Below are 23,113 nucleotides of genomic sequence, written 5' to 3' on the forward strand. Positions count from 1 at the left end.
GCATGCAGGAAAAGTAAAAGCTCCTTACCGCAGAGCTCTATCCTCCCAAGACCCAGCTGAAAGGAGAACACAGGGCAGACACACACACACACACACACACACTCACTCACACACACACAGATACACAATACATTCCACTGCTCTGAGGCTAGCAAATATCCCCTTTATATATCTGAGGCCTAAAAAAAGGTAATTATAGTGGAATGCACTATGTACTGTAACAAATGCAGCACTGCTTCAGATCCAAACATAGATGGATGAGGAGATACAGGATGGTTGCCAGCATGCTCCTTTTATGTACAGGACAGCATTATTTTACCAAGCTTCTACTAGATGGTATGAAGGGATAAGCAGGTACTTAAAATAAAAACACAAGATGGTGATAGACAGACTGATACAGAGACAGCGAGAGAGATATGTTTAGAGGAGAGAATGGAGAGAGAGAGAGGACAAGACAGAGAAACAGAGCAGGAGACACAGACAAACACAAAAAGAGAAAGAGAGAGAGTGGGAGAGAGAGACAGACAAAGGCTGGGTTGTTCCAAGCGCTGTCACTGGAGTTTGCCAAGGCCGCCTCGATGCCAGATGTGAGTTTAAATAGCTGGCTTAAAGACCCGCACGCTCGCCGGAGCCACAGCACCGAACCAGCGCAGGCAGCAGGGGCTGAAATGGCCACAGGCCCAGCTTAACTCAGCCCAGACCCGCTCTCAGTCTTGCACACACACCTTCACCATCACACGTGTACATGCGAATACATGCTCATGCGCATACCCACACACCTCAAACCCTCTCTCTCACTCTAAAACACACACACACACTTGCAAGCTCACACACACCAGACCCTTTGACGGGCCCCTCAGAGCACAGTGCACCCACAGCCTGAGGCCCTCTCCTGCAGCAGCAAAGTCAAAGCCCTGCTTCACCGGAAGAGAGGGGGATTATATATGAGGGAAGGTAGGACCCAGCATGCAGTGAGGCAGAAGGAGAGATTCCTTTCACTCCCCACCCCGAACCCCCAGAACCCATGGTAGTGACTGGGCAGCCCATGGCTGGACATTTAGTGATTTAAGAAGAAGGAGGGGCAGGAAACGACGGAGACGTTGCTGATGAGGTAGCCGGAGGTGGAGCGAACTCCCTTTTTTCAAGGAGGAAGTGGAGTTTCACTGGTAAATAGAGGTACTGTCTCATTTTTTCTAGCCTGAAATTTCTTGGAAAGATAAACGAATAAAGAAGCGAAAACAATAGCCTTGTCACCAAGGAGAGCATCTTGACAGGCTCACACTTGGCACACACAGAGGACGACATGTCAAAACTCCAGTCAGCCGTAGCGACTCACCACACTGCTTTTGTGCATTCTCTCCCTGAGAGCTCAACCGGGCCCCTTTGCATGGCCGTGTGTGTGTGTGTGTGAGTGTGTGTGTGAGTGTGCGTGCATGCATGCAGCATGAACCCTAGGCATAAGGGGTCGGGGTGACAGACAAGCTGCTCGTCTGTAACCTCATCCTCCATGCTTTTACCTGCATAACATCTGCCTAGCGACAGCAAGCCAGAGAGAGAGAGTCTCCGTCATTTGGACTCCGTCCTTCACCGTACATATTTCATGAGTAGTTAAGGATAAGCTTTATGCGTGTGTTTGAATAGTCTGAATTGCCTGCCTACTTATTTCTGTAAGCACGTGTGAGCCGTTCTTTATTGCCTTTGTAAGCATCTGTCCGTCAGCATTATTATGCTGTTAAACACTGTTTTGTTGTTGATTCTGAGTGTTCATTGGAAGACCAATGAAAGCGGTCATGTGCTGGGTTTGTGTCTGCCAGGCAGTTGGTCAGCAAGCTCTGACCTGTAACACACCCATCTGCCAAGAGGGTAACATACCCCCCCCCCCACACACAAACACACACACACACACGCACCTACCCCCGACCGTCTGGCGCGACAAGGCCCTTCCCTAGTCGTTAGTCGTCTTCCCCTTCCCCACACCCCTCGGGCCTTGAAAATGATCTGCGCTCGCTGCTGGGGAAACGGGAGAAGCACCCTAGTGTCGGCTGCAGCCGCCATGACGCCCAGTCCTCCCTCTGGTGGCCTCTACTGCAGCCCCATAAAAGCACAGAGAGACATTGGGCGCAGACTCACATGGAGCTAGGGAGAAAAGCAGAAGGGGACTAGCATTCATATACAGTAGATGCTTTTACTTTTAAGTGAGACTAACCTTTTTGATATCAAATAGGTCACCTACAAGATTTAGTGCCGATCCGAGGAGGCATTATTATGGGGGGGACTAGAAGAAACTAATGACTAGAAGTGTGCTAGAAGATACACAAACCTCCTCTACCTCTGTTTGGCTGAACATTCTCAGTTTACTCTCGATTTCCAAGGGCTGTAAGCACTGGTGAATTTGTTCATTAAGGTCTTACCGAATCCTTTTGGACATACATTATTAGCACAGCGGCATTATTAGCACAGCGTTCTTGTTACTAAGGATTTGAAATGCAGTCGTTTACTCAACTGCAAAGAAAATACACGTCTGTGTTGTTTAATACTACTAACCCCATGAGAGCAGCCATTGGTTATGTACAAACTGTGGTGCCAACCGTATAAGGCCTGCCCCATTTTTAGCCTTTATTGAACAGGATAATGATTGAGGGAGAGAGATGAGGGTTCGGGAAATGATCTCGCCAGACTCGGACCTGGGTCCCTGTGTGCATTAGGGCTGTCACTTTTGTGAAAAAATCCTGTTAGATTTTTGAGACATAAGTGTTCATTGAATCGATTGTAAAATCGATTTTTTATGTCTAAAGACGTTTCCTTTTTTCAACGGCAAATATAGGCCAATCCACAAACAACTAACAGGCATTAGGACGAACGTAAAGAGGGCGCTTGTAGACGCAAGCCAGCAATATTTCTGATGATTTATTGGCGTGAAGTTTCGTGCACAATGACAAACAAAAGTGCAACATTCTCGAAAACCAGTAAGCCAAGTGGACTGCCATTACATCAGTGACATGACTGCAGGCTTCAACGTAGCTGTGTCTGTGTTTACGATTAGAAATGTCAAACAAATTTCGCCTACGTAGAACTCGATTGCACAGTTTGCGTAGCCTACCTCTTTGTTCTTCTCCATAGTTTGATATACCAAAAATCCAAAAAAGTACGTCCACATCGAACTCCTCAAGTTATTAGGGCCTATCACTCGTCTCTCTACATGTCGCACAGGTTGATCGCGTTGTCCTCCATTTTTTGGCAAAACACGAGCAGCACAGCAGCTGATTGAAACAGCTGTTCCCGGTGCGTAAACTTGGTGGGAATTTTCTTTTTAGCTTTCTCTGTGCTTACTGTACTTCGGAATTCTTTTATATTCTTATATTCTTGTTTGTGAATTTTGTTACATCTATCTTTTTTATTTGTTTATTTCGTTTAAAATTAATAGTGTAAATATTTGGTTAAAATCGATTCCCTATTTTAGTTTTCGAAACTTGTGTTGTTTGGTCCAATCGATTGTGCAATCGATTTTTGAACGTAAAGTGACAGCCCTAGTGTGCATTGAGCCTGTTGCCCCGTTCGTGGTAGGGGCACTGATGCTACCACTGCGCTACTGAGTCCCCATTTACACCTCGCTGTCTGACAATTGGATTCGAATCCCCAACCTGCCATTGCGATTCTGTCGCTTTGGATAAAAGTGTCTGCTAAATATCAGGCAACTTCAACTTTGAATCAGGGATGCAAATAGGAAAGCAAAAAGTTCAGAGACAGACCGTATGGGAAGGAAATGCCCCGTCAACGCTGAACTGTTTCAATATCAAGTCTTGTGAAGGCCCAAATCCGTCCTGCTGGTAGGAGAAAATGCAGGACGACAGTGCAAGAATTGCTGCAGATAATGAGTATATGTCCTTTGCACAAGGCTCTTGTGTACTTTGTATACTTAGTAGTTAGATGTCTTTTTTTTTTAAGTAAATTACGATTTATTTAAAAGGCAAGGCACTTGCAAAAATAATCTATGAATTGAAGCTCTGAGAAATACACAATTAATGTCCTGTAATGTGATCTGTTAGCCAGACCATAATAAGCGTGCCAGATAGGAACACTGATGCTTTATTACTGTCAGTAATACCCAACCCACCAGCTCTTTTGTCCCTGCAGAAAGGAAGCATGGTACATGGTACATGGTACAAAGGTACATGATTGAAAACCTGCTTGCCCTGCAGGAAGATATAGTATTGGTTGAAGAAGCCAAATAGTCTGTATAGGAATGGCTGTAGCCTGCAGCATCATTCTCTACACGTTTCAGTGAACAAACCAGCAATGTAGCCTAGTGCTTTTAAATGACATGTTTTTATGAAGATATGACAGACGCCAAGGTGGAGGTTTAAACAAACTGCATTCATAAACATCCTGGTAAACCTGGTTTTATTACAGAAGGTAGAGTTCCAAAGTTCACGTAGGAAACCTCTGAGCTGTCAATTTCTGATAATGGGAGTCATTTGTTTTCCTAAACCTAAACTTTATTTGGTCACAAACTAAGGAAGATTGATTATTAGGCTATATTTAGTCGAAATTGGCCAAGTTCTCTCTTGACCTCCTGATTGGTCAGCTAGTGTGTGATGTCACTGGGTGGGGGGTGGGTGACAGACAGACAGGCAGAGTGATTATGGAAATCTTTATCCTCCATGCTTTATTCTCCCTTAAGCTTTCCCCTCTTTGTCACTAAATCTCTACTGTGCCATGGCACCAGGTCATCGTTTTTTCCTTCCTACAGAGAAACCTGCTGTCCCTGAATACAGTAGCCTACGTCACAAACATGGCATACCTGTCTACTCTTGACCCTTTTTCTTGTAAGCAAATTACCTCACTGTGTGTGTAGGCCTACCTGTTTATGTACCTGTGTGTGTGTTCTGCTTTGAGATAAACCCTTGTGGGTAAATAGTTATTTTAATGAACTGGCTCTGCTGGTGCTCCTCGCTCTTGCGTAAAGCACCACCAAGGAAGGATGAGTCACCCGTGATGATGGTGTAACACTAAGTGGTCCTGGGTTACCGCGTGCGTCTGAGCAAACAGACGCTGCACCACCTGTTTTTCCATGACTGGTATTTGTCTGCTGCCCTGATTGCAGGTCATCAACGTACGCTCACGTTATCCTCTCTCTCTTCCGTCTCCCTGTCCCTCTCACTTAATTTATCTCTCCCTTCCGCTTCTCTCACTCTTCTGCCCTTCATCACCAGCTCACTCGCTTTTAATTGTGCGTACGTGCGCTGTTTTGAAGTGACACCCAACGAGCTCTGTTGCTGTCACTGTTTCATCTGTTTGGGATATGAAGCCACCTGTTTGTGTGGCCCCAGAGTGGAGTGGGATCCACCTTCCTCCCCCGCTGCTGTTTGGCCCTCATCCCATTACAGGAGATCTGGCTCTCTGTCTGGTCATGGGCTCATCCCCCCGCTACCTCCAAATGTGGCTGACGTGAATAGAGGCCATTGTCTGCCGCAATTAATTTCTCCAGGCCGCTAGCTCACTTGCCGATGCGCTACCTGCTGCTGCGGCGGGCGCGGTGTCAGGTTTCAGTAGCGTGGGTCCTCTTTGGCCGAAAATGGCACACGTGACCTCAAATCCAATGGGTAGTCATCAGCTGCTGTGTCTGGAAGTGGGAGAAAGTGTCATAAAGCAACCCCAAAGAGTTTTTTGTACCTTAAAATAATGTTTCCAAAATCGTTTCAGTGGTTAATCAACTAGTTACAGGGTGAACGGCACTTCTGCATTTGCTTCGCGGCCCTCTATCGGCTATAACCGCACTATGTAAGTTTGCCAGATCGGGTAGCGGATCTGTAGTTCCATGGAATGAGACATAAGAAACTACAAATTTGACTTGCATGATGTCGCAATACATCGTACTTTCATAAAATCATGCAGCATATTCTACCTTGTCTGACATCGTTATTTGCAAAGCCAGTGCTGGATAAACAAATAGTCTGCGTGTGACAGAGGAAAAGTTCTTTGGTGTTGCTTTAAGATTATTTGGCATCAGAGCCCACTTCCAAATCCTTGTGTGTGTGAGTGTGAATGAATGCATTGAGTGCCCATGGTCCCTTTACTCCCATCCCTAAGGGAGTAGACCTGGTTGGCACTTGCAGAGGAGCTGAGTTAAATATCTGACCGCACCTCAGCCAGTGCCAATCCTCAGCCTCACCTTGCTTTTGGCCTCTCCAAAGCTAAGTCCTTTGCAGTTACCACCTACAGCCGTGGTGTCAGATATTATGCACACATGATGTGTGTATGCTGCATGACCTCATTCTGACACAGCAGAGACTTTCACTGCACAGCGTCTTGGGCTGCCCCCCATATCCCATTTCATGTCATTTCCCTGCCGGAAGCTGTCCTGACTGTCCCCCGCAGGAGGAAGTGAAGAATCTCGTCACTGGCCGCTCTCTAAGGCAGCGAGGCTGCAGTGCTAAGAGGCGGTCGGTTGGTCGGTCGATCGCTGAGTGCTTGTAGGCCACAGTTTACGCTTGTCTGAGCACTCAGCAGGCCACTCAGATGGACTCATTCACTGCCTCCGCAAAAGATGGCCCCCGATTTGGGTCGTGGAGTGTGAAGAGTGTTGGGGAGTCACAGTCTTGTGGAGAAATCCAATGAAAAAGCCCCGTGCCCAGGCTTTTGTGCTGTTTATTATGCGTTGGCTGCAAAACACACACTTCCCCATGTTAGACACATCCTCTCTAGCACCACTTGTATTTCTATTGCTGTGGTCTGGCTGACCGCTGTCTTGAACTTTGTCCTTGGGGCTATAAACGTGAGTCACACACATTCTTCTGGAGCAATCATGCATCTAATCTGCTGAAAACATATTTAGCAAAGTGACTATCACACTCATAAGCAAGCAATAGGCCTATATGCAAAAAGCTGTGTTTTTGTTTGGATAGAAGAATGAACACAGTCCATAGATGTTCCGTATGATTATTAGCTGTGGCTTTGTGACCGTAGTGTTGTGTTTGACTGGTCAGGGGAGTGCATGGTGATATAGATGTTATTTCACCTTCCGCCACCGCTTGACTCATCACAATTGCCCTTTTTTTTTACTGTCTGTTTGTTGTTTTTATGTTGTCTTGATTTGTTTGTGTTGACTTTGTAAAGTGACCTTGAGCCTGAGAAACGCGCTATATATAAATAAAACGTATTATTATTATTATTTGGGTGGGAGCGCTCTTGTTAGAGTGTATTTTTGGGAGGGATGTGTTTGTGGAGCTGTTGGGGCCTGACTGGATGGTGCTGTGCTCTGTCACTGTGTGCAGGAGTTTGCAGCGCTGACCAAGGAGGTGAACATGTGTCGCGAGCAGCTCCTCGAGAGGGAGGAGGAGATCGCCGAGCTGAAGGCCGAACGCAACAACACACGGGTAAGAGGAGATTTTTGTAAACACACACACACACACACACACACACTCTCTCTCTCAAACAGTATGCATGTGTTATGCTCTCACATAGGTGTTATGGAAAATACAGTCTTGCACAACCATTCCAGCATCTGAGTGAGGTCATCCAATCTCAACCTGTTGGCTGAGTGTCCAAGTGACCCTCCCTGACCTGTAATGACGGTCAGGTTTAGATAGGTTCCTTGGGGTTGTTTATACATGGGTAGGTAAGGCTTTAGCGCTGTAAGGGAAACGAGCATATTAACCCATGTGCTGTATACTGGAATGTGGCTCACACTGCCAGCAGTGCAATTCTCTCTGTCACACTCCACACTGTTACACTTACGTAAACTTTTCTGCACTACAGTGAATGGATGTCCCTCTGTGCCTTGTCTTGGTGTTTTGGGTGTGCTTTAGAGGTATGTGGATATGGGTTTGTTTAGAGGCCAAGGCGATGACTGACTGTGCTTTTTTTGATGAGTGGGTTGAGTCCCAGTGGTTTTGTGCAAGACTGTGGCCCCCTCTGGTATTTGCTGTGTGGATTAGAAGGCTTTGCTAACGAGAGGGCGACGGAGCACGATGCAGGGTCACCAACGCGGCCCGTCATAGGTTAATCCCCTCGCCACGCTGTCCAGTCAGAATGCCGAGGCGGGGCCCTGCTGCACAGTCCGGGCTGCTATACGTCCAGTTCCCTGCCACTCAAACTCCTTAGGAGCTCCAAAGGCCACTGTGGGCTGTCGTTGGTTAACAACCCTGTCAGTCAAAGCAGAGGGAGGCCCGTGTGTAAGGGGGGTTAATTCAAGTGTGGCTTGCTGCTGCCTGACACACTTGGCACAGACCCAGCGCAGCAGTGTAGTGAGAGATTGAGGGAGAGAGAGAGGGAGGGAGGGAGAGATGGAGGGAGGGATTAGAAGGAGCCACAGAGGGGATGAGTTTGGGCTTTGTCATCCTAACGGCCCTGATGGGATCCCGCTGTGCCGCACAGCACAACGGAGTGACAGGAGTGTGTGTGTGTATGCGTGTGCGTGTGCGTGTGCGTGTGTCCCAAAACCAGCCCATACACACACATAACAGTGTTCTGCCTTGCATGAAACTCTCTGGAATGCTCTCTCTACTCCTACAAATGTCGGTCACAGACTGACCGGTCATGCACAATGGCATTCACATTCATCCCTGAGAGCATTCCATTGCATGAAGGTGTTTGCTAGTGTGGTCACGTTAGATGTGTGAATTGCTTGAAACACAACAGATTTGTTGGTTTACAATGTACTTTCTCTTCACTTGTTATCCGTACCGACTGCTACTGACTTCCCTTTTCCCTGTTCCTGCCCTCGTGGCTGTAGTTGCTGCTGGAGCATCTGGAGTGCCTGGTGTCCCGTCACGAGCGCTCCCTGAGGATGACGGTGGTGAAGAGGCAGGCCCAGTCTCCGGCTGGGGTGTCCAGCGAGGTGGAGGTGCTCAAGGCCCTCAAGTCTTTGTTCGAGCACCACAAAGCTCTGGACGAGAAGGTGAGCTCTATATATATATATATATATATGGCACATTTAACATTGGGTTTGAGGTCAGTTAGAACTTGCATAAGGATGCATAGGGAAATATCTTTTATGTATCAAATCAAAATGTCTCCCAGAAAGCTGCTCCAAAACTAGTTTGAAAAGAGAAGGTCCTTTGCAGCTGACCTTTGAGATGGTGTGTTTGTGTGTCGTCAGGGAGTTTCTAACATGTGTCCAGGGGAGATGAGTAATCATTTGTGTTTGTGTCTTTCAGGTTAGGGAGAGGCTGCGGGTAGCACTCGAGCGGTGTAGTGCCTTAGAGGAACAGCTGACAAATACTAGCAAGGAGGTATGACACACACACACACACACACACACACACACACACACACACACACACACACACACACATAGTCACACACAGTCACACACAGTCACAGTCAAATGTTCTCTGCTCAGGGCAGTCTTAACCAGCTTTTGGCACATGGCCTTTCCAGAGGAATGTGGAGCACTGGTGTGTAATTTGTTCTATAAGCACCTGCTCTGCCTCCATAAGCTAAGCCCTCACCCACAGACCTAGGACAGGCAGGCAGGCTAACCTCATCAGGACTGACCAGTTTAGCAGAGCTGGCACTGAACAGAAAGAAGAAGCAGCGCTGATGACTCACTGACCTGCCGACAGCTGGGTGTTATCTCTCACCAGCCCCACTCCCTCTTCATCAATAATGAGCTCATGAATTACAGAGAAGCGCCTGAACATTCCCCCGAGTCAAGGTCTTGCAGGAAGTGTCAACATCAGCATGGCATGGCAGCATTAAAGGGGCGTGTTTCTGTGTGCTGTTTTTCAATCCAGTTCACGCAAGCGCCAACAGTAGTGTAGGCTAAAAAGAAATTATATCTAATATAATAAAAATAAGATATTGTGTATTGCATTGTTTATTCCAGACCAAGGTCATTTCACTGCTAGTGGTAATCTTGTCCCTGTGCATTGCTCTGTTTTGCACTCCGTCTATTTCTCTTTGGCTGGCGTTCGCTCTCCCTCGCCTCTCTCCAAAGCGAGCCCGTGATGAGATTAAGATTGACAAAAGGGAGCAGGGAGCATGATGGGAGAGTGGCCTACATTTTTTTTCTCTCTCTGGTGTGTGTGTGCGCGCGCACCCGTGCCCCCATGTGTTTGCAGAATATTCAATAGAAACGCACTCACACACAGAGGTGAATTACTCAACCAGAAATGACCCAGACCCACTCTGAAGGACTTTGATGCTGGCACGCAGACATGCTCTCTCTCTCTCTCACACACACACACACACACACACACACACACACACACACACACACACTTTCATACACAAGCACATGTACACTAACACTCATAGTACATGTGTGTTTTGAATAATTCTAAGAACTGCCTGTCTGTGCAGTTAGTCCTCAGTAGGGTGTCTGCTTTAAGCTTGTCATATCTGTAAACACACACACACACACACACACACACAAAGACTAGTGTGTCAACATTAGTGGAGTCTCTGACAGTATCAGTGTTAAGCTGCTGGTGGTCTGCTGTTGCACTCCACAAATGTCTGCACTCAGCCAAAAAAAGCCTCCTAGCATAGAGCCACCATCTGCTCCACTACCATGGCCTCGCTTTCCCTTTTCCTGTGGAAGCATGACGTGCGCTGCGTGCTGCTCTCTCTTCATCTCCACCGTCTTCCCCACCAGCTCAACTATCTCCGCGAGCAGAACAATCAGAAGAAGCTGCTGATCGACGGCACGACGGAAATCAACCACAACTCTGAGAGCGTGCCCAGCACAAACGGCAAGGTAAGCTCCACACCCCTCTCCACCCCCACCCCACCCCACGCCCCTTGGCCCAGAGATATGGGACTATCTGCGTCAGCGACGAGCGTGGCAGATGGTGCCACCCCGCTGTCCACCGACCATTCTGTCCATCCGCTCATCCGTTGGTGCGCGTGCGATGAGGCCTGATAACGCTGGGCCCTGCAGTACCTGTGTGTGAAGGCGGCCATCTCGATCTCGCTCACGACAATACCAGCGGCCTGCATAAGACTCCTAACACTGGCCATTGTGTTTGTTCGAACAGGCTATTTTGAAAGGATAAACGCTGTCTAGCCTGGCCAGATCAGATGGTGTAATAGAAGTCATATGAGTCGGGGCTAAGACAGGCGCTGGGCTTATTTGATTAAAGGGAACAGAAGGGTTAACTGCTGGCGCTGCCACTGGCTGCTGCAGTGAAGCTCTTGCACAGCGGGGGGGTTGTTGCTGATTTAAATTACATTAGAACTCCCCGCCCCACCCCACCCCAGCCTGCCCCAACCTTTAGGCCCAGCTGAACTGGAGTCACCCCTGTGAGTGAACCCTCGCTGTTGAGGACCGACTCTGGTGGGAGCTCTGCACACACAGGCCAATTGAGTGGCACATTATCCATGGCCCAGCACAAAAACTGCCCCAGCAGTTCAGATGAGAAATGGGAGCTGGTATGTGTTTTTTTAGTTGTAGTTTCCTTCCCCTGGCCACAAATGACCATAGCATGGCCTTTTATCCTTCACTAACAGCTGAATGTCCTGTTTTCACCATCAGATTCAATATGATATGACACAGTAGTAATCTGGCATTGACTTTGCCACTCCTGTGGCTTTGCAGGCAAACTGGTGTTACTAGTGCCCCACCTGTGACCACAGCCAGGTGGCCTGGCAGACATTCTGGTTTGGTACACGCCTCTGTTGTGTCATTGCAGTTTACTTTCCATTGTTTCCACACCTTTAATCAGTAGCAGTTATGTTGTTTTTAATCAGTAGCAGTTATGTTGTTGTTATTTGTTATTATTAAATGTATCTGATCTTTTTATGGTAGTTGATTGTGCATCCGTAAATGTATTTGATCTGGTCGTTGGTTGCATCAGTTCCCCTGAGTGTATTGGATGTTGATTGGATGTGTGTGTGTGTGTGTGTGTGTGTGTGTGTGTGTGTGTGTGTGTGTGTGTGTGTGTGTGTGTGTGTGTGTGTGTGTGTGTGTGTGTGTGTGTGTAGCGCTCGTCGGACGGCTCGGAGGAGGACGCTGGGCGTGTGGTGGAGCTGCAGGATCTCATCGACCGGCAGAGCAAGGAGGTGCTGCAGATGAAGGAGCGCCTCGTGTGCCTGACTGGCCGTGTGGCCGAACTAGAGGAGGACCTGGACACTGCCCGCAAGGACCTCATCAAGTCCGAGGACATGAACACGCGCTTGCAGAGGGACATCCGAGAGGTGGGCTCACATGGACACAGGGACAAGGAAGGGTCTGGAGATGGACTATTTAACCTTTTAATACATGGAGATTTGTACAGGTGTACAAAGACCAGTTGTAGTTAGGGCGGTGCTTTCGATATCGAAATATCGATATATTGAATTGCCACTTGTGCGATATAACATATCTCCACTGCCGCTAAATATCGATATTTTTTTATTAAAGCATTAGGCTGTGCAAAAATGTCTACACAGCTGACTATTGTAATATTGTTTTATTATTATTTGTCTGCTGAATTATCAGTATCATGTGATCTGCATATTCTACTGCCAGGGTGGTACACAGCAAATTGTGTTTCCAGCTCTATGTTTACATTCTCGGTAAAAAGTAACGCAAAATATCGCAATATGCATCATCACAATATATTGTAATGTATTGTATCGTGACCCATGTAGGTCCTTGCCAATACACAGCCCTAGTTGTAGTAGTAGGCATTGACAATTATTACAAATCCCACAGAATGAGAGAAATACAATGAATTTGGATGTTGTCCTAGATGTACATCCTGAAAATATATCTTAAGAATATCAGAGTGGCCTGCAGTAAATGATGAATAGATTGCTGATTGCTGTTCCCTGTTTGCCATGTGTAAATGTCTTTGAGCTGCTCATAACTGGCTGTGTGTGTCCCATGGCAGTCGATGGCCCAGAAGGATGATATGGAGGAGCGCATCACCACGCTGGAGAAGCGCTACCTGGCCGCCCAGAGGGAGGCCACGTCCGTGCACGACCTCAACGACAAGCTGGAGAACGAGATCGCCAACAAGGAGTCGCTCTTCCGCCAGGTGAGCCCCAGTGACGGGCCCAGCACTGCAGACTCTGCTGCTGCTCCTCCATCTGTTTGAGATGGACGCAGTGCAGGGGCAGACCAGGCACGCCAGGCACGTTGATCTGACCACACACAGCTGAACCAGAGGAGTACCGTCCTGCACTCTGCACTGTTGCCAGTAGCTGCACACGGTGCTGTTTTGTCCATATGGGGAACCTGAGCGCAGGTCTGGATATCAGTAGCACATTGCAGTATGAGCGTAGTCTTGTCCCACTGAGTGCAGGCCAGAGGGCCGGTGAGTGCGCTGCCGTGTGGCTGCTGTTTCCCAGCTGGCCCTTTCATGGTGGTCCGGCGCTGTGCACGTTTCCATGCGGCGGGCTATTTGTAGGTAGCGGAGGCAGGCAGCCCCCCCCTCCCCATCCCTTCCTGTCCCCCAGCAGCTGCTTTTGTCCCCTTTGTCCCTCTGTTCCTCTCTGCAGGCCAGAGCAGGGGTGGAGGGAGGGAGGGTAGCGGTGTGTGTGTGTGTGTGTGTGCGGTGTGTGTGTGTGCGGTGTTTGTAGTGTGACGGGCACTCTTTTGGACGGCAGGAACAGCCCGCAGTGCCCTGGCAACATTAGGACCCCTCTCGGTGCATTGACAGGCCACTCACTGCAGCAGGCGCTGAATAGGACGCCTGCGAGTCATGTTAGTTTACGGAGATGCTCTCCAAAGAGGCAGGGACAGTGGTGTGGCCCCGAAGGGAATGTATGCACACACACACCGACTCGCACACCAACAAACATACACACACACACACACACACACACACACTCTCTCTCTCTCTCTCTCTGGCCCTCGCTCTTTAACACACCAACATCCTCCCCCTGCGTTTGCTCGCTCTCTTTACTCTCCTCTTTGTCACTTTCTCTTTCTCTTTCTTTCTCTCTTTCTCTCTCTCACTCTCCCTCACTCTGTCCCTCTGTCTGTTATTTGCCCTGTTTGTTTTTTGCCCTTTCCCTTGCCTGTCTCCTCTTTTCCTCGGAGCACACACACACACACACACACACACACACACACACACAAAATATTGGCTTAGTACTGCTAGCAAAGAAAGAGCAGAAATGTAGCTGGTCCCCTGCAGGGGAGAGAACCCATGAAGAGGCCTCTTGTATCCAGATAGAGCTGTGATAAGCGTCTCTTTGCTCACTGTTTATTCAGATGGCCGGTGGCTGGGCTTTATCACGGCCAGAGCTGGGAAGCTCACAAGCCAAACGTGTGCTCTGGCCAGTGTCTGTGCCAACTCTCAGGAACTCCCCTTTTGGTGTTAGAACTTTCTCAATTTGTGAATCACATAAGGGGCAACTACAGATAACTGTGAAGAATGCCAATGCACTTTTGATTAATCTTTTAATACTTGCCAGTTTTGGTGCAACTGTTCAACTGACACCACCTACCAGGTCGGACTAACGCAACTGATGGCTTCTATGTAGATGGGTGCTTTCTTTCATGATCTTGATGGCTTATTGAAACGGCTCAGCCGCTCATGGAGAGTCCTGCGTAATGCTCTGTAAGTTGGTATGTTGTGTCCCTGTCGGGTCGTGACCCAGTGTGTTGTGTGCTGTGCGTTGTCCGGCAGACGGAGGATAAGAACCGGCAGCTGCAGGAGCGTCTGGAGCTGGCCGAGCAGAAGCTCCAGCAGACCATCAGGAAGGCGGAGACGCTGCCCGAGGTGGAGGCGGAGCTGGCACAGAGAGTCGCCGCTCTCACCAAGGTAAGCCCCGCCCACACGCACTGCACGCCTGCCAGGCCGCCTCTTCTCAGCAATAGGATGGGGAGACTCCTGTGGCCAGCCACACACACACACACACACACACCTACACACACACACACACACACACCTACACACACACACACACACCTACACACACACACACACACACACCACACGTCAACATCACTAACTGATGCTTTTTACCCCTAAATGCCATATGTGTGTTGCTTGCAGGGAGTGTAATAAACTAGCCTACTCTGGCTAACTAACTGCTGCCAACTCACGCTGCTCTATATGGTGTGATATATGATTGTTTTATTTCCCACTGAATCATAATATAGAGGAAGGATACAACCAAAGTAAAAATCACATTCTAACAGTGAAGCTGTATTGCTTGTATGGACAACCTGAAGTTGTTCATTGAACTTCAAGATCAAGAGTGTCAGCTTTTTCACAGCACAGACACAGACATTTCACAATTATTTTAGCATTCAATAAATGGCATTTCCAGTTAACAAGATAATCTTGATATACTAAACACTGCAAGGAACCGTTTGTAGACTGAATCACATTTACCTTGCTGCCATGTTTTTGTATCAGAAGTAATATTAAATACAACTTTATTTAGTTTCCTAGATTTCCCTCCCAAATGTTAGCCAGCTTCTTTATCTCTGACTGGTGTGGAGCCGTCTTTCAAAGCCCCTGGAGCTTGGAGCCTCTGCAGTACCAGCCATGTGCTGGCCTGTGTTCTGACCCATGTGCTGACCCATGTGCTGGCCTGTGTGCTGGCCTGTGTGCTGACCCATGTGCTGACCCATGTGCTGACCCGTGTGCTGACCCGTGTGCTGGCCTGTGTGCTGGCCTGTGTGCTGACCCGTGTGCTGACCCATGTGCTGACCCATGTGCTGGCCTATGTGCTAGCCTATGTGCTGGCCTATGTGCTGACCCATGTGCTGACCCATGTGCTGACCCATGTGCTGGCCTATGTGCTGGCCTATGTGCTGGCCTATGTGCTGACCCATGTGGTTTCCCACCTCTGTCTGTGTCCATCGTCGTCTCTTGTTTGGTTCTTCTGTAACCTAATCTGGATAGACTTGAACCTCATTTTAGGATCTGGTCATTTAGGCCAGTTTTCATGTAATGACTGCTTTCACCTCTGTGTTGGTGAACAACACAGAGTTGCTCACCTTCAGAGAGTGTGGAATTATTTCGCATTATTTCTCTCGGCTTGTCAGAGAGGCCGAACTCTACACAATGCCAGCTGGCCTGTTAGGCTTCCCACTGCTATTGTTTAGGAGTGGGTCCATTCTAAATTCAGGCCTGGGGCTATTTTTGAGTAGTCTGGCCCTGTATTTAGACCATTGCTGGACAGACGCCATCTGTATGTGTTAGTCATCATCTCAACCAATTGAACCAAATGGAGTGGACACTGCGGGCCTCGTCCCACAGTTTTGGACGATGTTGTTTACTTTAAGACAAACGAGCATGAAACCTTAATGTGGACCTCTGTAATGGAGTATATGCTGAGGCTTGGCAGCGTGGTGTTTTGCCCCTCGGGTAATAAATGTCCGAGAGAGAGAGAGAGAGAGCTAGAAGCATGTGGGGAGACTGCTGTTTCAGCCTTTGGCAAGGACATCTTCTGTCTAATTACCATTAGCAAACCCCCCACCCTGCCACACAGCTCAGAGCTGTCTGTTTGCCTATTGCTCTCCAGGCTCAACATCCTCACATCCCCCCCTGTCCAAGCTCATTTTAGAGCACCATTTTTGGCAGCTTTGCCCACTTTGGTTCAGTCAGAAAAAAAAACATCTAAAAAATTGTGTAATTACTGAAGCATTTACTTGCACAATCAGATTATGCAGCTTTTAAAGGCGTAGAGATAAAGTCGAGTGTTGAGGTTGAAGGTCTCGGATCAACCAGTGCACTAATTGAAACTCAACGCTCTCTTATCTGACCTTACAATCTCTGCTGCGTCACTTGCATGCCCTTGTGTGTGTGCGTCCGCCACCTCTCGCACCTCTGCGGTTGACCTCTGAAGACCGCCCTGCAGCTAACCCTGTCTGCCTATGCTGTGGTTTGTTAATCCTTGTGATATCTGTGCTCCTCCCAGACCAGTTTTATGCTCTGTCCAGTTTGCTTTTGTAGGATGCCATCCTACTGGCTCCGTTTGGCACACACTATGTGTGGTCAGGCTGTGGTCATTTGTGTCTGAACCACTATCTGTCCCCCGTCCACTTGTCCTTATTGTAGTTGTAAGGTGGCTGCATTGGCAACAAGCAGCAGTGGGACAACAAGCAGCGTCTGCCCTCTTAAGTGTTTCAAGTGTTCTCCTTTTGTCTGTGCCTGTGCTCTGCCCTTTTCTACCTTTCCGTAGTCCTCCAATAGTTTCTCTCACTTTCACACTTGTCATTTCTCTCTCTCTCTCTCTCTGGCACTTTCTCTGGCATGCTCTCTCTTTCTTTCTCTCTTTGCCCTCTTTGCAGCAGAATGGAACACTGTTCTCCTCTGTGTCTGTACTTAAGTCTTTTGGTTCTGTGCCTGTACTAAAAGCCCCTCCCTCTGCACTCTGCACTCTCTCTCTCTCTCTCTCTCTCTCTCTCTCTCTCTCTCTATCTATCTATCTCTATCCCCCCTCTCTCTCTCTCTATTTCTCTCTCTCTCTCCCTCTCTATTTCTCTCTATCTCTATCCCCTCTCTCTCTCTCTCTCTCTCTCTGGCCCCCTGTCCCCTGTCTGTCCTCCCTGCTGTCCCTGTCTCTGTGTAGTCTGACTCTAAGGACTCTCAGGACACTAAAGCTCAGAGGAAGGTACACTGCAGTCTTCACACCGCGACCCTCCACTCCACCTCTCCAAACGTTCTCCACCAGTTCCAGTTCCATGCCTGCCCCTCTGCCTGCCTGCCCAGCCTGTTCTCATTCATGCCCAGATTTATATTTTTCCTCCCCTAACCCCCCCCCCCCTCCATCCCTCCACCCCTCCGCTCCAGAGCTCCCTCTAAAGTGCTGTAATCTAACCATAACAGGAAGTGTGCCAGCTCGCTTACGCAGGAGGCCGCAGGAAAGGCTGGTGCCGCCCACGTCAGGGGCAGGGGTGGGAGCGCGCCAAGGGGCGCCGGGCATTTCAGCTCCCAGCAGGCCTCAGGGCAGGGCTGCCTGACCGGGGTTTCGGAGGGCCACCTCTTCAAAGGGTCCTGGCGATCCGACAGCCAGATTCTAAAAACACAAAAGGCATGACGGAAGTAAAACACATGAAGCGAACTTCTTTAGCATTTTACTGATCTGAATGAATGAGTTCAGATAGTTAGTTCAGCTGAACTGGATGAATAGGAAAAGCCAGGAAAGCCCTTTGTAGACGGGCCCATCAAAACCACCTTCCACTTTCAGACGTTCTTCATGACGTTCTTGCTCTGGTTGTTCCTTTGGGAGTTGAAGTGAGACAGTAGAACATGGGGCCCCGTGGGGCGCATGAGCGATGTTCTACTGTCGGGCCACATCCTCCTCCAAACACACTGGAGTTTGGGTCAACTCTCAAGGAATCGTATCTCCACTAACCTCTGTGTTTGGTGTGCCGCCGCTCACCACGTGGCTGTCTGTCTGGCTGGCTGGCTAACCCAGGAAGTCCTCTGCGTATGTTTTGTTTTTGTCTTTTTCAGTGCGTGTGTTGGGTCTGTTTGTGTACGCTATCTGTTCTGTACAAGTTGGCCTGGCTTAGTATGCGTCTTGTGCTTCCTGGAGCATGATGTCTGTGTGTGTGTGTGTGTGTGTGTGTGTGTGTGTGTGTGTGTGCGTCTGCTGGCTGACTAGCTCTTTGTCAGGCTTCTTTATGTTTCTGCTGTCTCTCTTGTGGATCGGTGGGACGGACGTCTTTTGTTCTCTGTGCCATTATGCATTTTGATACAAGTCATTTATGATTTTGAGGTTTCAGTTTTTTTCTCTCTCAGCAGTGTCTTTGCTGTGCCTCTCTGAGTTTCTCATTCGTCTCCCTCTTTTAACCCTGAATCAGGCTGAAGAGCGCCATGGTAACGTGGAGGAGAGGCTGAAACAGTTGGAGGCACAGCTGGAGGAAAAGAATCAGGAGTTGCTCAGGGTAAGGGGTCAAAGTTCACCACCCACATGTCATTTCCTGTCAGTCATTTCATCAGCTGGGTCAGTGGTCCTGGCAACATGTATTGGCATCTCTGCTCGTTTCTGCCCCAGCTTTCACTCAGGCATCAACCCTTTGTCACCAGACATAAACAAAACCTTTCTTGCTTTTGAGCTGGAGTAAATTTTTGTGTTTGCTCATATTCATATGCATGTTTGCTGACCACAGGCCCGCCAGCGAGAGAAGATGAACGAAGAGCACAACAAGCGTCTGTCCGAGACGGTGGACAAGCTGCTGTCAGAGTCCAACGAGAGGCTACAGCTCCACCTAAAGGAGAGGATGTCCGCTCTGGAGGAGAAGGTACCGCTGGAGCTCTGGGTTCTGCCGGGCTTGGTCCACTACTGGCAGCCTCAGTGCAGCCTGGAATATGGACATGTTTCATTACAGCCAGTTTCATTACAGCCAGTTTGTTTGTTTTTACATGCTCTAGTTCTGTGGGTGTGGCTTGGAAAACAAGATGACTGTTCAGCGTCTCTCTCTCTCTCTCTCTCTCTCTCTCTCTCTCTCTCTCTCTCTCTCTCTCTCTCCTTGTTGTTCCCTTCAGAACACCCTCATTCGTGATCTTGAGCACACTAAGAAGCTGATTGAGGAGGCTCACCATGAAAAGGTATTTATATATTATATGCAAATGCAGGAATAGTATAGCATATATATATGACTATCCTTAAGTAATTATAGTATGTATATAACTAATTAATGAGTGTTGTGTCTGTGTGTGGCCCCTCAGGAGCAGCTTCTGATCCAGATTGAGACCATGAGGGCTGAGAACGAGCAGGGCCGCAGCCGGAGTAACTCTCTACTGCACGGGTAAGCATGGCCAGTATCCACTCTTGTCCTCCGTGGCCTATTTCCATGCATCCCTTCTTCCCCCACACCCCTTCACTCACTGGCTGGTCGGTTGGTGTGCTTGGGCAGGCGCTCTCATCTTGGCAGCACCCCGGACTTCAGGTACCCAGTGTCTGCGTCGTCCATGATGGACAGCCACTCTGACCACTACAACAGCGCGCTGGTGCTGCGGCGACCACAGAAGGGCCGGGTGGCCGCCCTGAGGGACGAACCCTCCAAGGTGGGTCCGGCACTTCTCCGCGTCCTCACAAACCAGAGGTCCCGTGCCGATTGTGAAGATATTAACCCCAGTAATTCATTTCAGACTTGTCCCTGTGAACATGTTATGTTTTCTAATGTATTCTTCACATTGCACTGATTCTTAAAAGTGGTGTATGAGTCCATATTGTATGAAGTTAGATTTCACCATGTTTGTAGGAGTCTGTATTGTATCAAGTTAGATTTCACCATGTTTGTAGGAGTCCGTATTGTATCAAGTTAGATTTCACCATGTTTGTGTCTCTCTCCTCCTTCCTTCTCTCTTTGCTTCCTCTCTGGACTACAGAGGCATGTAAGTGGTGTGATGCTGCTAGCTCTCCTCTCTCCTCTTTACCAGTAGCTAGTTTCCCTGATGGTTTGGAGTTGTGTCTCCCATTGCAGTGCATGGGTTTGGCCTCTGAATGTCCAGCCTAAACAATATAAAGAACGCATCATAGGAAAGCATGTTGTAGTTGTATTCCTGCTCTTGAATAGCTAAGTCATATTTAGTTCTCCGGGACCTTTTTATAAGTTTTTAAGGAATAGTTGATCTAGTCCAGTGAGGTATTGGGAGTGGGAGCAGTCTGAAGCATGCGCTGCATGAGAAAACGATAAGCTCAGTATGTAAGCCGCAGTGTTTGGGTGCCATGTCCCCGTTAGGTGCAAACTCTCAACGAGCAGGAGTGGGAGCGCGTGCAGCAGGCCAACGTGCTGGCCAACGTGGCGCACGCTTTCGAGAGCGACATGGACGTGTCGGACCTGGAGGATGACCGCGAGACCATCTTCAGCTCGGTGGACCTGCTGTCCCCTGCCGGCCAGGCAGACGCCCAGACGCTTGCCCTCATGCTGCAGGAGCAGCTTGATGCCATCAACAATGAGATCAGGTGAGAGTGTGTGTAGGGCTGGGCGATATAAACGGTATAAGCGGTATGCGATAAAAATTTGGCCAACGATAGAGATTTTTGTTATACCGGCATATTGCGATAGGTCATTATGTCATCAAATTGCAACACGCTTGGCCTGCTGGGACCGGCAACAATCACGAGGAGGCCACAGGTGTGGAAAAATGGCTGCGAGCGGTGAAGGTATTGTAACGATTTGATAGCGACACAGACAGTTGTCTAATCAAAACGTTTATTAGCTGAGAACGAGAGCAGGGACACAGACCCAGGAGACGATACACACGGAGCACGTCAAGTAGGCTACACACACGGGTGGACGCAGCCCCCCACACAAAAAGGATCACACACGAGGGAGAACTAAAAGGGAAACATGTCACAATAAAGACGCTAACTTTAGATTTATAACTTAGGAGAGATACAGACATAAACCCCCAAATGTTCGCCCCCGTATCCCAGCATGCCCTGCGTGGGAGAACGCTAACTATGTCTTGTTAAAAACTGGTGCAACGTCCATAATATGGACATGGTTTGGATTTAAAGTGTCGGATAGTGAGCAGAAAACCATAATCTGCAAAATATTCCGGTCAACAGTGACAGCAAAGAGAGGTAACACAAGCAATCTGTTCTACCATCTGAAATCAAAACACGTTGTCGAATATGAGGAAAGCCAACGAATGCGTAGCGCTGTTTCTCAAAAACCCAGTCAAACCCAAACCCAACCCAAAACAAACTCAGTCCTAAGAAAAGTAAGGGAAAGGAGTATTTTGCACTGGAATGATGTTTCACTTTAAAATTGACATTGCCTTGTTTTGAATGTATACTGTTTTATAATGTTCTCTATAATTGCAGTTTTGCACAATACATTTTAAATAAGTAACAATCTTGACTATTTTATGCAAGAACCTGCTAGACCTATATTGAAATTCACACACCGCAATATATACCGTTTACCGTCTGTGTCCCAAATTATACCGCAATATGAATTTTAGGCCATATCGCCCACCCCTAAGTGTGTGTGTGTCTGTGTGTATGTGTGTGTGTGTGTGTGTGTCTGTGTGTCCGTGTGTTTGATTTCTGTGTTGGTGGAACGTTAAACTATAAATAAAGGAGAGATGTTTAGTGTGTGGCAAAACCTGGTTGTCATGTTCATCTGTCTTTTTGTATTGACATCAGGCTTCCAGGTGTGTGTGTGTGTGTGTGTCTTGTCTGTAGTTGCATATGAAGTGTTAAGTGTGTGTTACCCCCCCCTCCTCAGGATGATCCAGGAGGAGAAGGAGAGCACGGCGATCCGGGCCGAGGAGATTGAGTCTCGGGTGGGCAGTGGCGACAGCCTGGGTGGCCGTTTCCGCTCCATGAGCTCGCTCCCTCCCTCCCTGCTGGCCCCAGGTCACGCTGGCTCCTCGCCGCCCGGTTCTGGCCACTCCACGCCCCGCAGGGCCCCGCGCAGCCCCAACCGAGAGGTGGACCGCATGGGGGTCATGACCCTGGTGAGCACCCCTTCCCGTAAACCAACAAAACCCATTAAGCTCCTCATACACGGCATTGCCCGTCGATGACCGTTAGGATGCTTGCATGATCATGACATTGCCTCACCTGCCATATCCGTTCTCCTTGTGATTGGTCATCAACTTGTCTCATCCTGTTGGGTAGTCCAGTTTTCAGATCTCAAACGTGTCCTAGTGTTTTGCTGCTTCACCTTTGCACTGTGCTGCAGCTCTGTGGTGGAGCAGTGATCTCACTCACTTAGGTTGCATTTGGAGATTAGAAGTACAATGGTTGAGTTCTGGAAGGACCTTACCTCCGTCCCTGGACTGCCCATCTTTTGCCATTGCATACATCCATCATCAGCATCTTTTGTTAATTGTGTCCTGTGTTGGGTTTTGTGTTGGGGGTGGGGGGAGAGCCTTTGTGTTGTAACAGTGTCCTGTGTTGTGTTTTGTGTTGGGGGGGTGGGGTGGGGAGAGCCTTTGTGTTGTAACAGTGTCCTGTGTCTGTGTTGTCCAGCACTACTGCTATGACCCTTATGTCATCCAGAGCTCGCTCTCACATCAGACTGTAGCTTACCTGCCCTACCCCGCTAACAACACCCCCCTCTACAGCTACCCCTGCTTCTTCCAGGTATACACACGTGGGCTCATCCTCAGGGGCACACACACACGCGTGTGTGTGTGTGTGCGTGTGTGCGTGTGTGTCTGTCTGTCTCTCTCTCTCAGCTCCGGTTCTATTCATGATGGTTTAACTGCCAGAGATCTGAGCAGTGGCCTTTTCTTATCTCACCGCTGTGGAA

At 48.6% G+C, this 23,113-nt stretch overlaps 1 protein-coding gene across 11 annotated transcripts in view; it reads left to right on the plus strand.

Annotated features, from left to right (window-relative positions):
- The window catches only part of ppfia1 (PTPRF interacting protein alpha 1), a 50,387-nt gene that overhangs the window by 12,752 nt on the left and 14,522 nt on the right, over positions 1–23,113 (plus strand). For all 11 annotated transcript variants that reach the window (XM_076287907.1, XM_076287909.1, XM_076287910.1 and 8 more), the window contains exons 3-16: positions 7,275–7,376; positions 8,735–8,899; positions 9,159–9,233; positions 10,601–10,702; positions 11,929–12,141; positions 12,819–12,965; positions 14,565–14,699; positions 18,701–18,784; positions 19,010–19,141; positions 19,386–19,448; positions 19,569–19,648; positions 19,757–19,907; positions 20,585–20,808; positions 22,082–22,313. In XM_076287907.1, the coding sequence (XP_076144022.1) occupies positions 7,275–7,376; positions 8,735–8,899; positions 9,159–9,233; positions 10,601–10,702; positions 11,929–12,141; positions 12,819–12,965; positions 14,565–14,699; positions 18,701–18,784; positions 19,010–19,141; positions 19,386–19,448; positions 19,569–19,648; positions 19,757–19,907; positions 20,585–20,808; positions 22,082–22,313 (1,905 nt within the window). The remainder of the gene's footprint in view (positions 1–7,274; positions 7,377–8,734; positions 8,900–9,158; positions 9,234–10,600; positions 10,703–11,928; positions 12,142–12,818; positions 12,966–14,564; positions 14,700–18,700; positions 18,785–19,009; positions 19,142–19,385; positions 19,449–19,568; positions 19,649–19,756; positions 19,908–20,584; positions 20,809–22,081; positions 22,314–23,113) is intronic.

The sequence above is a fragment of the Alosa pseudoharengus genome, unplaced genomic scaffold (assembly GCF_046254945.1).
Source record: "Alosa pseudoharengus isolate Yale_2024_CS ecotype anadromous, Long Island Sound unplaced genomic scaffold, YU_APseudo_1.1 YU_APseudo_1.1_scf_16, whole genome shotgun sequence".
Lineage (NCBI taxonomy): Eukaryota > Metazoa > Chordata > Actinopteri > Clupeiformes > Clupeidae > Alosa > Alosa pseudoharengus.